At 39.4% G+C, this 16,668-nt stretch overlaps 1 protein-coding gene across 1 annotated transcript in view; it reads left to right on the top strand.

The window, feature by feature from the left end:
• LOC100680372 (adhesion G protein-coupled receptor L4) overlaps positions 1 to 15,149 on the top strand; it is a 155,891-nt gene extending 140,742 nt beyond the window's left edge. Inside the window, exons 4-8 of the mRNA XM_031920787.2 lie at positions 12,909 to 13,168; positions 13,663 to 13,764; positions 13,959 to 14,145; positions 14,212 to 14,298; positions 14,480 to 15,149. Of these exons, the coding sequence (XP_031776647.1) occupies positions 12,909 to 13,168; positions 13,663 to 13,764; positions 13,959 to 14,145; positions 14,212 to 14,298; positions 14,480 to 14,533 (690 nt within the window). The 3' untranslated portion in view covers positions 14,534 to 15,149. The remainder of the gene's footprint in view (positions 1 to 12,908; positions 13,169 to 13,662; positions 13,765 to 13,958; positions 14,146 to 14,211; positions 14,299 to 14,479) is intronic.
• The last annotated feature ends 1,519 nt before the right edge of the window (positions 15,150 to 16,668 follow it).

Genomic DNA, 16,668 nt, shown 5'->3' with positions numbered 1-16,668 from the left:
CTACCCTCAATTTTCTATGTTCACACAGATACCGTTGTAAAACATCTCCTTTCTCTCGTAGCTATCAGTTCTCGCGGAGACAAGTGTACAAAGGCAAATGCACTTTTCCGACGACTTCGTAACAGTCTGCTCTCAGCCGGTAGCCCCTGCCTCGCTATACCAAAGAAGTCGCTCCTCTCTTTTGTAGCTCGAGGACGCGCGAATGCGGACACGGACAGTTGCGAGATGGAGAGAAAACAGGCAAGCGGGGGCGGAAGGATAAAAAAGTCCTGTCAAGGCCGCGAAAGAAAGTAGAGAGAGGCAAAATCAGGACGGAATTGATTATACGTTATGTGTGCCACCCGTTACCAACCGGCACATTTGTGTTTTTTTATTTAACAAATATGTTTGTTTTCGCGAGACTGTGTACCTATATGTTTATACTGCTAGCGATTACTCGATCGTCTGAAAAATTCGTGTACTTTATGAATAAGGAGTGTAATTAGCTAGACCTACTATCAATTATACGTAGTCTTAAAAAAGGGTGTGATGTAGCTTCGATTTTTTTTTTATTGTGAATTTAGTTTTTCAAATAGCTATATAAGCTTTATATCTTTCATATCAGCGGTTTATAGTTATTGGCACTTCAAAGAGACCGCCTGAGTAATTAAGAGCTTATTGATATCGACGTTTACTGTGCTGAGAATCGAATCAATTTTGAAGAGCAAATTAATTGGCAATTTTCGTCACACACATAGGTACTTGAAACTAGACATTTCTACTTTTTTAGAGAACTATATTAAAAAAACCAACGGCATCCATTTTTTGTTTTGAATTGAAATTTTAATAGTTGAATATTCACAACTACTTCTGGCCATACACACAGTTTAGTCACACAAAAGTAATTTTAATTCATAAAAAGGTGAAAATACGCATAGTAAAAGCCTGCAGCGTCCCAAATCAAACGAATTCCAGCTGAAGCAAACGAGAAAATAAACTCGCAGTCGAGACTTTATTCGCTTCGTCACTGCACATTCGCTATATACAAGAACGAGGAAACGAGTTTCGAAAACGGCATACGATATCTCAGACAGGGGACCAGCTGCATCTCAAGTTGGATATGAGATGCGAGGTACTATATATAGCGATGCCGCCTTTTAGCAATAAAAACGAGGCCGAAAAAAGGAGGCAGCGCGACGAAACGACACAAAGGAAAGTCTTAGCGCTGCCGCTGCGCTCACCGTTACAAAGGCTCCGCGGGCGCAATAATGGCGAACGTCGTTATCCACCAACGCGACACGTATATGTATTCTTCCCCCTATAATATCAACGCGGACTTGCCGTCTCCTAGCTTTGCTGTGTGTCACGCTCTATATTTCGCTTTCCTTATATGCATGCGACGCACGGGTTAGCTGTTCCCTCCCCTTGTTTTGATATAAGTCTGATGGATTTGTCTTATGTGTGGATTATTTTTTACTTTGATGAGGTGCTTTTTTGGGTTTACAGCTATCCAAACTTTATTAAATAGAATTTCGCAATCTTGCACAATGTGACATCATTATTGTGACTATACGATACGATTTTTTAATCGATTTGGTTATAGTTAAAGAAAAACGTTCTATATATAATCCTTATAAGGATCGACTTAACTCCTCGTAATTTGTATACAATGAGAGCTTATACACACTTCTTTAACTTCACGCCACACGATACCAAGGAAATAAAACTCATGATGACCTCGATGTGGTCTTGAAAAAAAGTAAAAAAAAACTTTTTGCAACTCCTATGACGGGTGTAAAAATTTATGGCAAAAGTCGCGAACGACCGTATACACGTAAATTGTTGGCGTTCGAGCGCGCGCACGGCCAGTCCCATATCGATTTTCGCATAAACAGCTCGCCGACTCTATTTTTGCGCTCTTTTTACGAATCCTCGTAAGCTGCTTTACACTTTCCGGCCTTTGTTGTTCTTTAGCCGCCTTTTTTCGAGATAGCCTGTTCCAGGACAGAGGGAATGTCGAGGCACACATAAGAGCGTTAGTCGCGAATTTAATCCGTCGACTGTGGCCAATTCTCTCTGGTCCATTTTAATTAAAAATAGTGTGCGGGGATGTATACGTACACTAGAAATAATTAAACAATATTATGATATTATGAAGCTGGCTTTAATTGAATTTTATATTTTATGATCCACGTATTTCCGAAAAATGTTTTGATTAGATATTTATGTGTAAACATGCAGAATGGGTTTTTATGAAAATAAATATACTTAATTTTTTATACTTCAGTTTTAAGTTACTATGTACATCATTTTTAAACATGCTTTTGCCTGAAAATATTTTTTATCGCCTACATAGGATAGCAAAAATGTATTGTAAAATTCAGAATCAAAAGTAGTATTTTCCGTTAAAACGAAAATCTCAACAAACTTGGTCGCTGTGAAAAATCACTCATGCAATAAGCTATAAACCATATATTTAAAGTTGGATGAAAATCAGTGGAATGCGTGCCGAATTTTTGAATCTGTTTCCCCATTTTGTATGGTCTTCTACAGTTACAGCATGCACTGATGCTCAAGCAGGCCTATAACAAAGCAATTTAGGCATATCGCTATATATGTGCACTGGGCTCGCAGATTTTAGATGAGGAGAAACAGACTGGAGAGCTAGAAAGTTGAAGGTTGAAGGCGCGGGAGAAAGTTCAGTCCAAAACTATTATTTTATAGCCATTCATCAAACTTGGCTCAACTGCAAATGATTCCGCGTGCTTGCATACCTCCAGCGTGAATCTGTTTCTCAATCTGGATCAATCACTCCAGTATAGATCAGTTTAAGAGTTTACAACAAATTAACGAAAATCTTTATATTGTCGTAAAGGATTGTAACTTCTCACTTAAATAGTCAAAATAATAATCACGCCATTACAAAGCTGTACTTGCTAAAATTTATAAGAAGAAAAAAATGTTCTGCTTGCAAAAGTCAATGCAGATAAATCTCCGCACACGTACAGCATGTAAGCTTTGGTAAAAGCTTATCTCCCTCTTTCTCTCTAAGATTCACAAAAGCAACGCGACGCAAATTTTTTCCCTCGCGTAAACCCGCTCATCTCTCAGTGCAGTTCTCGCAGCTTTGCGCACGAAATGAAACTTTTTTACAGTGCGATTCCGCGATTGCATCGCCCTCGAGTGCCTTGCGGCGCGCCGTGTCAGCGTCAGATCTCGTACGGATAATACCGCGACCGAGAGCATCGAGCATTCGAATGTCGCGCGTGAAAGCTCGCGCGTACACGTGGTTATATACATATACCTATAAACGTGAAATTCGCGTAATGCAATAATGGCGCGAGCGCGTCGACACACTCGTAATGTCGCGTATCCGCGGCAACGCGAGCTTTTCGCGAAAATAATACGCGCGACGAAAGGCGCGCTTTTGACCTATATCTCGTGTAGTGCACTTCCTTGACTATTCTCTTTCCCTCGTCGCTCTCGCCTCCTTCTTTTTTTCCTCGCTTTTAATGCACGAGATGAGCCTCACCCGCACTGGGAAAAGATGTTTCCATGCGTGGAATTTCATGAAATTTCGACGCCGAGCTTGCGATCTTTAATTCCGCGCTTTGAAGTAGTATCAACCGCGCGATGTTCTGGTTGATCTTATTATACGACGCGCTGGAGTATTTGCATCTGCTCTCGAGCGCAAATGCGGAACTTACGTGCAAGTGATAACTCGCGCGTGATATAGACAAGCCGGCGTCAGCTTTTCTCTCTTTCGGCTCAGTTTCTAAATATATTTGCGAACGCCGACGAAGAAAAGTTCTTAAAAATTTGTCTCCCCGTTAAGATTCTCTTTCTGTGAGTCTGATATGGGTTTCACCCCTCGCATATTTTTCGGGAGCCCTCTCCCGTATTTCACTCGCGCGCGCGTGACGTGATTTTATTCGAATTCGTTGTACACTTCAGAGTTTTCTCACAGGTTTAGATATTCGATCCCGGGAAATGACATGCGGATACGAAAATCAATGAATGTCGTATTAAAACAGCGCGTATAGATATGATAATGGAATTGCTCTCTAAATCTGAAAGAGTGAAAAATGACTCATTTCGAGGCAAAATTAAGTCAATCTTTGCAAAGAGTGACTCAATTTTGCCTCTAATTCGACTGATTTTTGACTCTTTATCATTTTTCACAGCTTATCCCATACTGCAGTATCATAAAAAACATCTCTCGCCTCTCCTAATACCCCGGGATCAAATTTTCATAGTAAGCGCATCCCGTCGTCCTTAGCAGTGCGAAGCCGATTCCCTATATTATGACGAAGTGTGAAATCGAGATAAGCCTGCGCGCAAGGCTGTATAGAGAAGGCAAACAGGATAAAACGTCAGCGCGGGCGAATAAAGTAGATACGCGAGGATTTATGTGGAGGATGGCCGCGTCGCGTCGAAAGAGAGAAACAGAGAGCTCAGAAGGTATAGCGCTCACGGAAATATGTCAGGCCAGCCCATCCATATAAATGCGATGAGAAAGATTGATCGAATCGGCCGCGCGGTATACGTGTTGTACGCTATACGCGAAAAGCTCGCAGCTTGCTGAGCTCCCCGTCGTTGCGCGCTTCTTTTTTCGCTCGTCGCATTTAGATGCGTACGTGTATAGAGCGCAAAATAATGCAGTACAGCCGATGCTATAGATATGTGTATTGTGTATAAGTGAGCAGTGTGTATATGTGTAGAGGAAATAACGGCTCTATGCGTATACATATATACTGATAGCCGAGTTGTTCGTGAAACGCATCTGTCGTTACGATGGCTGGAGTTCGGAATGATGGATTGCATTGTAATTGCTTTTTACTCTCTAAGAGCATTGTTTCTTAATATGACGCAGAGTCGCGTTGTATGTGCGATGCTTCCTGTTGACGAGACTCTCTGTTTGCCTAACTTTTGACGAGACGATGAAATGCATGGATTCGTACCGTGTTGTCAGGCACATTGTTGTTATGCAAAGGAATTTTTTATGCAGTTACAGTTGTGCCATATTATCAGGTATGACATTTCTTCGAAGGCTAAAATTCAGAATTTCCATTTTTCAGCTACCGCAGTCTTACTTAAGATTTGGGCTTCGAATGGCCCTTTTCTATACTAATAGATGTGCTTCAAACACATATAGTTTCCAGATGAGTGTGGGGTTTTACAAAAAAATATTTTTTAAAAAAGTTTTCTGAAAATAATCAACAAAAATTGGTTAAACACTTTAAAAAGTAACAAATTTTATGTTAATATCCAGACAACTTTTTTAAATAATATTTTTTTGTTGTCATTATCGTCGGGGTTTTGGGCGTCATTAGCATTATTTACATTGTTGTTAGGAGCGTTGTTATCATCATTTTCATTGTTGCTTGTAGTGTTTTGGTCATTATTTGAGAGATGTTGGAATCTCTACTGTCATCGTTACTGTTCGTGGAGATATTTTTATCGCCATCGTTTTCATTATTGTCGTCATTGCCGTCAGCCTCATTGACTGAAACAGTCTTGTTGCCGTTGTTCGTGTGGTCTGTCCGTTACTGTCGGAATCGTCAGCGTTGCTGGTGCTGTCTGAATTGTCAGTGTTGTCAGAATCATCAGTGCTGTTGTTCGTCACTAAATTCTTTGCTGGTTCAGCTGTCTCTTTTCTATTTGCCACTTGGTCTACCCGTCTGCTTAAGTCATAGTCATGTAGTAGTTGTGTCGTACCTGTGTTCGTTCTATGTCATTATTAATGTCATTGTGGCATTGTCAGCCCCTTGTTTGGTAATCCTGAAGATTCTGCTGTTGTTTGGTCCATATTTGTTCAATAATGCCATAACTATGGGTAGCTTCCCTGGCTGACGGTGACTTGTCCCGAGCTTTCGTTGAACTCGATCGTCTCAATCATCAATGTACGTTTGCCAAGGCCTGTTTTTTTATCTTTTGGCGTCATTGCGCAATAAACAAAATCAGCCAATAAAAATATTTAAAAATATTACACAGGGTTGATCATATCGGAAAAAACGGTCCTATATAAACTGTAAAATCGTGATTTGATAATCCTTCAGAAAATTAAGATTTAATTCTCCCGACTTTGCCGTAAATTAAATTTTCATTTTTTTCACATCCTGCGCTTTCGTGCAATTTTCATCGTTAAGCGTCGCGACAGAGCCGTGTCGGCATCGTTTCGCTTGCTGCGCCAGCGTTCCATCGAAACGAGAAAACGGCAGTGGCAGAAAGAAGGAGGGAAATAGAGAAGTTTGCTAAGCGCCACCCTTCAATAAAGTAGCTCCTGCAGAGGAGCATCGCTGTCTTGGCAGTTTATTTGAGGACCGGAAAGCTGCCTATGCAGAGTTGAAACTTTTTCATTTTTTTTTTTTCATTTTCTCAGTTTGACTGCGATTGTTGATCGTCAGCAGTCTTCCTTGTGGGTCATCACCGCAGACAGCAGAAATTTTAAACGTTGCTACGCCGTTATATATATATACATGCGTGTGTGTGTGTGTGTGTGCGTGTTTGTGCAAATCCAGAAATACTGGACATTTCAGGGAGTCTGAGTGAACAAATTTGAAATTTGAGGGCACACCTACCAGACCAACTTTTTTGGGTTCCTTAGGCCACCCAGAACCCTAAAAACCTTGGGTTCCCAAGATTACAAAATGCCTATTTTTTTGCCTGGCAGTTTAAATTCTTTTATGGGAATTTAACACGGGGAAAATTAACGAAAACCAGGAAAATGCCACTTTTTGTCTGGAAGCGCAATTTAAAAATGTGTTATAATAGAATAGAAGTATTGAAAAACAGAATTGATTTGAGGGCTGGTGGGTTAAAAATGGTTACCCAGGTCAAAAGTTGTCTAGACTTGAAAATGACAAAAAATTTCACGATTTTTTACGAAAATCAGCGATTTTTCTTATTTTTAAAATCCTTATAACTTTTGATCCCAGCAGTCAATTTCGACCATCCGGGATTCAAATTGTAGCTCTTTTCTTTCTCTTTCGCTTTCAAAATTTAGATTAACATTTTTATTTTACTATCAGCTATATATCTGTTACAATGCCGCTACCCTAAGCGGGTCTTGGGCGTTGTCGTCCAGATCGGACGGGTGGGTGCCTATCACCACTACACAGCGCGTCCTTAGGTTGCGGATAGAGGAACAGCCCCTGAGAAAGAGGTTAGCTGCGAATAAATTGAATAAGCAGCCGCGGACAGCCGATAGGAACAGGCGTGGGTGTGATGAGCCCACACTGTCGAACGCATTCATCTAGAAACACTACGCAAGCACCACAACAACAAAAACACTTCACATTATCTCTTATCTCTCAATCTATCTCTTTCATCACACATAACAAAAATGGGCCAAAATCCTGCTGCCGAGGAGGATGCGGGAGCGATGACAACTGCCCCGAAAGGGGATGTGTAGAATTATTCGTCACCTGGTCTTACGCGGTAACGATGCCAGCGAAGGCGCGCTGCCTTGCAGGGGGGCGTTAGGATGCGAGAATGAAACCGTAGTGTGTCTGACGACGAATTGACACTGTCCTCGTCAAAGTCGGAAAGCTCTCATATTTAGTTCTAGAGAGGTATGGGGGTTATCACCTCTAGAACGGTGGACTCACCTGCGATCGGAACAGGATCCGAAGCGCGCGGGTTTAACATAACATCATGGCTCAAAAAAATCAAATCCGAACCAAAAGGGACTTAAGGGTCGGAATTTGGAATGTTCGCAGTCTATACAGAGCAGGTGCGTTTAAAGAACTCGTAAATGAAGCTGATAGGTACAATCTAGATTTGGTAGCAATACAGGAATCGCGGTGGCCAGATGGCGGAGTACTAGCATCGGGTAACTTCACGTACCTGTATGGGGCCGGGAGTGGGGGATCTCTAGGCACCGGATTTCTCGTAAGCAAAAGCATCATACATTCGGTTAAAAGTTTCAAATCCGTCAATGATAGGCTCTCGTACATCATTATCGAAGGTGAATGGTATAGATATGTAGTTATTAATGTACACTGTCCTACGGAGGACAAAGAAGAAGAAGCTAAGGATCTCTATTACGAAACTTTAGAGCAGGTAATCGACCAGTTCGCGTCTTACGACACAAGAATAGTATTAGGCGATTTCAATGCTAAAATAGGTAGGGAGGAAATGTTTAGGCCTACTATAGGTAAGGAAAGCCTGCACGAAGCCAGCAATGATAACGGTATTAGGGTCATAAATTTCGCGGCGGCAAAAGATCTTATAATCAAAACTACGTGTTTTAAGCTCAAGAACATACACGAGGCAACGTGGACATCGCCGGACGGGGCCACACAGAACCAAATTGATCATTTCCTCATTGAAAAAAGACGTCATACTAATGTTCTTGACGTAAGGGCTTACAGAGGGGCAGATAGCGACTCGGACCACTTCCTAGTAGTAGCCAAATTAAGAGCTAGACTAGTAGCGAATCAAAATAGTAAGCGAGCAAACAAGGTAGAAAGCTTCGATATTGAGAAACTACGAGATAGAACAGAGCGAATTAGGTACCAGATAGAAATTAATAACAGGTTTCAGGCACTTGAAGCAAACATATCGCCGGAGGGGAATGACGAACCGAATAGCTTATGGGGGGACATCGAAAAAACGATAAAAGAGGCCGCGAACAAAGTACTAGGTAAAAAGAAAAAGCCAAAGAGCAAACCATGGTTTGACGAAGAGTGCGAACTCTGGTTTGAAAGGCGCAAAAAGGCTAAATTAGATAGCTTACAAAATAGAAGCGATAGGACCGTAGAAGAGTATTCTAACGTAAGGAAACGGACGAGCGCGATCTACAGAAATAAGAAGCAGGAGTATCAAAAGAATCTTATTAGGAGAATAGAAACTAACAGTAAGGAAAATAACCCCCGCGAAATGTACAGAGGGATTAACGCCATCAGAAAGGGTTTTAGGAGTAGAGCACAATTGATGAAGGACGAAAACGGGGACCTCGTAACAAATGACAACGAATTACTGTCGCTGTGGAAAAATTATTTCGATAAATTATTAAACGTGCACGAAAATAGCGAAGAATTAGGGGACGAAATTCACACTGCTGAACCCCACGTGGAGGAACCGAGCTACCAAGAAGTAGAGGCCGCGATTAAAAAACTAAAAAACAACAAAGCCGCGGGAAATGACTCTATACCAGCTGAGTTACTCAAATATGGGGGCGTCGAGCTCACTTTCAAAATCTATAAACTAGTATGTGCCATCTGGAAAAATGAAACAATACCCGAAAATTGGAAGGAATCTATCATCATACCGATTTTTAAAAAGGGGGATAAGACAGACTGCAATAACTATAGGGGTATTTCACTTTTAGCAACGTGCTACAAAGTTCTGTCAAACGTAATACAAGCTAGACTCACTCCATTCGCGGAAGATATAGTAGGAGATTATCAGTGCGGATTTCGGCGCAACAGATCGACGAGCGATCAAATGTTTACCATAAGACAGTTGTTAGAGAAAAAGTGGGAATTTTGCGAAACCATACACCAACTATTTATAGATTTTAAAAAAGCGTACGACTCTATTAAGCGAAGCAAAATGTATCAAATTCTAGTACTTCTCGGTGTACCGAAAAAACTCGTGAGATTAATTCAAATATGTCTGAACGGAAGCACGGGAAAGGTCCGAGTAGGCGGTAATGTATCAGAACCCTTCATGATACGCGATGGTTTAAAACAAGGGGACTCTCTACGGTGCTGTTCAACTTAACGTTAGAATATGCCGTTAGAAAAATGCAGGTTAGCCAGATGGGCGCAACGCTTAATGGAACAACGCAGATACTAGGCTACGCAGATGATTTGGATATACTGTGGGATTGTAGGGAAACGGTAGCAAGAAACGCGGAAATCCTCATAAAAGCGGTGGAGTATACAGGGTTAGAAGTGAGTGAATCAAAAACAAAGTACATGATTGTGGATAAACTAGGGATCTGCAGAGGGGAGGAAGATCTCAGAGTTGGGAATTTTACTTTTGAAAAGGTTAGCGAATTCAGGTATCTGGGTACGACCATAAATGATAGAAACGAGATTAATGTCGAAATAAATAAGAGACTCCATTCGGGTAATGCTTGCTTCTACGCCGTGAGTAATTTACTTAAGTCGAGGCTGTTGTCTAAAAACGTTAAAATAAGAATACACAGGACAATAATACTGCCGGTGGTTCTGTACGGGTGCGAAACGTGGGCCCTCACTAAGCAGGCGGACAACCGTTTTAGGGTATTTGAAAATAAAGTCTTGCGAAAAATATACGGGCCGCAGAAAGATGAGGAAACCGGGGAATGGAGGAGACTACACAATGATGAGTTACACAATCTGTACGCGTCACCAAATATTAACAGAATAATAAAATCGCGCAGATTGGGATGGGCAGGGCACGTAGCGAGAATGGGAGACGACCGTACGGCAGCGCGTGTCATGAAGGGCAGGCCGATGGTAACGCGACCTCTAGGTAGACCTAGACGTAGATGGGAGGACAACGTAAAAGCGGATCTAGTAGAAATAGGACGGGTGGGTGTCGATCGGAGAGGTGCATATTGGGTGGGGTTGACACAAGATAGGGCAGCGTGGAAGGCTTGCGTAGATGAGGCGATGAACTTTCGAGTTCCAAATGCCATGTAAAAAAAAAAATCAGCTATATATATGACGATGAAAACGCCCAAAAAACGGTCACAATGGATAGGCATATACATAGCTGATCGTAAAATTGAAATATTAATCTGATTTTTTAAAGCGAAAGTAGAAGAAAAGAGCTATAATTCGAACCCCAAATGGTCAAAATTGACCGCTGGACTCAAAAGTTATTAGGATCTCAAACAAAAAAATTTTAAAATCGCCGATTTTCGTAAAAAATCCAAGTATTCATGATTTTTCGCTATTTTCAAGCCAAGACAACTTTTTTCCTAGGCAACCATTTTTAACCCACCAGCCCTCACTTCTGATACTTCAATCCTAGCAATACACATTTTTGGATAGCACTTTCATAGACTGAGTGGGTAAAGTTGAATCGTGGCTTGTTTTCGTTAATTTTCCCCGTGTTAAATTCCCATAAGAGAATTTAAACTACCCGGCAAAAAAATAGGTATTTTTTAATCTTGGGAACCCAAGGTTTTTAGGGTTCTGGGTGGACTAAGGAACCCAAAAAAATTGGTCTGGTAGGTGTGCCCTCAAATTTCAAATTTGTTCACTTAGACCCCTTGAAGTGTCCGCTTTTTTTCTGGATTTGCACATATGTATTGTGTATGTATAGAGTAAACTTGAAGAAAGTGCAAAGATGTTTACTCAAAGATAGGTTTATTTAGAATGACAGTTATTATTTACAATCAATAATATGAAGTTGCATGAAAAACAATAGAACTTAAAAAGAACGTTAATTGAAATATACTACAATATGTATATTAATATGTATATTAATCATGGATTTAAACTTCTTATAAAGTGTCTCATCTGAATATAACCATAGTTGAAGCAAGTATAGTTCTTTAAATCAAACCAAAATCTAGAAAAAAAAATGTCCGATATGATACAACACATATTTAAAGTTTGCTGTTCCTCGAAGCTACCGTCGGTTTTATGGTAAATTTTATCGCTCAATTTTCTGTAAGCATCGTAATTTCAGACAGCATAAGTGTTAAGGAAGCTTTCAAAAAAATAAGCACAATAAACTGTGAATGTTCCGATAATACCACCGTTTTATCGGCTTCATATTTCAGCGAGGTTCTACAACGTATATACCGCTGTACAAACTAATTCTCGGCTTAACCTTATACGTGGTTCTCCGATCGAAGCTAATTTCTTGAAAATCTTACTGGCCCAGGCCACTGCTTGTAATTACCAGCGCTCCTGCTGCGGGTTATTCCGCTCGCCGCGGGAAATAATGGATATCGCAAGCGGCCACAGCTGCGTCGATAATTAAATGCAGCGTCGCGACTATATAGCTAGTATATTACATATATCTATATAGCGTTAACACTTTTGCACTCAATAAACATGTGTACATGCCTGGCAGAGTGTGTGTCGTTCGCGGCATACTGTAGAGCGTAAAAGTCAGCAGGAGCAGAGATGAAACGCCGAGACTGCTGCGTGTAGGCTTTCATTTGTGTTTATTAATAATATTGGCTGTGGGCGGTATCAAGTTGCAACATAGTGTACGTAGCCATTTCGCTGCGCTTATCGGTTTTCGGGTAATCAGTAACCCCCGATGGTCGTGCTTGTGTCGTTTAATGCGTCGAGTTTAATTTACTCGAAACAAATCGATAATCACATAGCCCTTTGAGTATTTACAATTTCGAGTTCTGTTGGTAATTTTCCCATTGTTGAACTGATGCGAATGATTGTAAGCTCTCAAAATATCTAATTTAGTTGGTTTATTTGAAATAATACAAGCTTGGTACCACAAATTAAAAATTTAAGTATGATTCTTTATTAAAACCGTATGCTATACGAGCGCATTTTTCATAAAGTTTTACTGCCTCCGTAGTTAGTAGACTCTATAAATTACCCTGTAATTTCTTTTGCTATAAACTCATACGCTAAATATGTTTGATATTTTCGTTTTGAAAAATAAACTGTGTTAAGTTTATGAATGCAATAATTAGTTTACGAAAACAATAACAGAACGATATTGATTTTAAATCCGAATATACAAATTCTGTGTGTATTGATTTTTATGACGATAAAAGTATCAGGTTTATTAAATGTGATGCGGAAAGCCATTTCATGATTCGTTGATTAAATGAACGTCGGTCAAGCGCAAAATCAAATATGGCAATGCAGGATATATTGATAATCGTACACCGTATACTTATAAAATGTGACCAATACTTTTAAACGCATCCTATATAATATTCTCAACATAAAGTTAATGTTTACTAATTTAAATTAACGAGAATACATGCTTCTATTGTGTTGCAGGATTCACAATTATGCATTTCACTGGGAATGAGTTTACAATACTTGCGTGTCTCGGTGGTCTGTTGGCTAGCAGCTATGTGCCACCACCTGTACGCGACGGTTGCCTCAATCCCTAACCGCGACGATCCTCCGACGTATCTCAAGTACAGCGTGTTCGCTTGGGGTGCACCCCTCGTCAGCCTTGGCGGTGCCACTCTACTACAGATGCATGAGACCAATGACATTTGGAAAGTCGACGACCTCATGCCCTTTAACTGCTGGTAAAGAGATTTTTTGTTTGTTTTGAGATTTCTTGTTTTCATTGATGAAATGGAGCATCCATTTAATTATAAAATTATTGCTTTGCATATAATTCATATTTCATATACTTTTTTCTAATAATAGATCGCTATAATTTGCACAAAAATATTTTGGTTTATGATTGATCTGTTAACATATAAATCATCCATCTAATAAAAAAAAACATAATAGTAAAACTTCATAAGTTAAGTTTGATTTTCATAATAAGATGCCGTACATCATAATACTTTCATCTTATAAACTTGAAGCTACTGATACACTTAAGACGCAACAATTTTTATTGTTAAAGGAATTATGAAAATTGATTATAAAAACTAGTAATGACTTTTCAAAAAAGTACATACATTTAAACCGACTTAATATTACTATCTTAACTTGTTTCTTCAAAATAAATATTTATTACGAGAAGGTTTGAAACTCATAAAAAATATTAATTATATTGTTTTTTTTTCAGGTTTCTGGGAGCAAAAGCTACCGTCTACGCTTTCGGCATACCCGTAATACTGTTGCTTTTAAGCGCTGGTTATTATCTACTTAAAGCAGCCATCGTGGCAAGGTACGTAGACTTTACGAGTATTGTATACATAGTTAAAAGGAATTCTTGGTATTTTTCTTGCTCAAAAACTAGAGTATTCCAGCGCGTAAATCCAACTTTGCTGTAGCATTTCGAGCCCTTCTTACAAGTGCATTCGTGCAAACCGCACTTACAGAAATTTATCTTTTCTGTCTGGGCAACGCACAAAAAAACAGATACACATGCAGCATGCAACTGGAGATAAAGCAGCGAGAAAAAATGAAGAGGAGGCGAGCTCTGCAACTGATGCTTTTCCTGAAAGTCAGTCTTATCATCGGTCTGGTGGTTGGCTGTGGAGTAGCATCGCGCGTATGGAAAGTACCTTTTCTGTGGGCCGTTTTTTGCACAGGTCACTCGTTACAGGTATATTCATTTTTGTAAAGTACGTAAGTACGTATCTTTCTCAAACCTTTACTTTGATCTCGACAGGGTCTTGCCGTTGCTCTATCTGTTGCCTGCAATTGCAGAGTACTTAAGATTTACTCGAGAAAGTCGTATAAGCAGCCAAAACATCAGGTAAACTGATTATTATTTAGACTGTAATATACATATAATCATCAAAATTAATTTTATATAATAACCCTCGCACACAGCTCTAATAAAGTTTTCACTTTAATAATTCGTAAACAAATTCTCATCATCGTCTTGATGCAGTTGATATACCCTTTTGTTAATACTTAAAATTATATTTTTACAGATTGCAAAATCATCTAGCATGCAATTGCTCGCACCAGCGCCTGATCCGGTCTAAGTCAGTAATGAAGCTAACGATATAAACAACGCATTTTTAAAATCGACTGTCATAATTCTTGTATTACGTATTTTTTATTGAACTATTCAGTACTATTTTCAATTAATTTTTGGACAGTCTAAATTTTGTATTAATATTTTATACTTACAAATTATACAAATTTCCATGCTTTAAAGTACTGATTCATTTACAGTATAATACTGATTACACCCAAAGAATATACACCCAACATTCTTATTCTTTATTTGTGAATTTGAAACTGTAAGCAAACCATATCGAAATAATACATTATAGTAGTATGTATATTTAATTAAGCTTTAATTATATAATCATTTTGTAAGTATTTATTTATAAAATATAGCTAAATAGTACTGTATAGTTTTGTAATGTTTTTGTAAGAGTGTCAATAACTTCGTCAAGTCGAGCAATGGGGCACAATCCAGAAATCAAAGTTACACACGCATATCGCGTTCTCTTCATGATTGTAAATAGTGCTTTAAAGGTTCGTAAATAAATCGCAAACCTCTCAAAAGTGTGATCTACATGAAAAAACATAAATCTTAACGATTTTATAAAACTTACTCAATTTATGCATTTGATTAAAATACCTTCCAACCTATACACCTGAAGTTTACTTTTACAAAAAAAAAACAAATTCCAAAAGTTAGATTTTCATAAAATTTGAATTCGGAGAGAGTGCTTAATTATACAATAAAAATTTTAAAATATTGTTCAATAACTTGTGTTCACGAACTTATATTTTATTTCTATCAGATAAACCTATATAATATGCACAGAAATTGAATGAAGTCCAACTAAAAACTGTCATATGTAGATTTTGAGATAATCGTCATATTGGATTTTTTAAATCAAATACTTAAGTGCATCATGTAGTTTGTATAGCCTTGATTCCTAAATCTTAGATTCATATTTTCGTATGTATAAGATTGATAACAATAATCATCATAGTGCGATAGGTAAAAAAAATGAGCAAACTTAGGCAATTATTAGATTTTATAGTATATCTGAAGCTGTATTACACGTTTTCAAGTGCCATGATATCTATACAGCTGAGTTTTCATACGGTAATTAATGGAAAAAGAGAGTAGAGTAAACTGATCCTCTCTTTTACGCGCGCGGTTACGGATGCCAAAAAGACATTACATCAGCTTGTATTATCCACTTCACTCTTGAGTGTCTACCCCCCCCCTCCCCCCGCCCCTGCTTCTGTTTTTTATATCTCTCTCGCCATGGATATACACAAGATGTATATAGTTTATCAGCGGCTATAATTAAGATGCAGCCCGATGCGACTGCTGCTGCACATCAAACGCTCAGCTGCCGGCTGCACATTTACGCGGTTTTTTTCACTCGGCCGGTGACCAATGATGGATTAGGTTTTTTCCGAGTGCGATTGCTCGGAATAATGATTGTTATTGATCGTCCGACATATAGTCACGCTGCAGAGTCGTCACGAAGATCGAGCCACGAATACTTTAATCCGAAACATAATCTATCGTCGATAAAGCGTTACAATACACAAAACAAACATCTCGCACGTGTAGAGCCGTTCTCGAGGCTTCGATATCTGCCGAATAAGCCACGGAAATCAGAATTTTTCAATATTTCACTCATGATTGATAGGAGTCCATATCGTATGTCATTTGCTTAGCTCCATCAATATTTGTTCCGACCGCAGCAGCGAGGATAGTGTGTGTGATATACATAGCTCGAGAGAGCTGAGCGACGCCAGGTTAATTCGCCTTGTTAACGACAACCTACTCAGGGTTCCTAACTTCTCCACGCCATTTAATTTTACACGGACTTCATGGCGCTGCTGTATTTTACACTCTACTCAGGGTTCCTAACTTCACCACTCCGTTTACTTTTACACGTACTTCGTGGTGCTGATGGATATACTTAACAAGGCGAATTTAGCTCGAGCCGCGCGCATGTGTACGTGACAATATACAGCTGAGTAGCGCCTGGCATGTTGCACGAGTTGACACACACGCGCGGAATCTTCGCACTTGGACTTCCCTTTCGATCGACTGAGCTCATTATCTGCTTTGCGATGCCATTTGTCAAATTCTTCGAGGCGACGTAACGAGACTGTTTGCCGAAAGGGGTACGTG

This window comes from Nasonia vitripennis, chromosome 1 (assembly GCF_009193385.2).
Source record: "Nasonia vitripennis strain AsymCx chromosome 1, Nvit_psr_1.1, whole genome shotgun sequence".
In the NCBI taxonomy this organism is placed as follows: Eukaryota; Metazoa; Arthropoda; class Insecta; order Hymenoptera; family Pteromalidae; genus Nasonia; species Nasonia vitripennis.
This window is presented reverse-complemented; position numbering and strand designations above follow the sequence as displayed.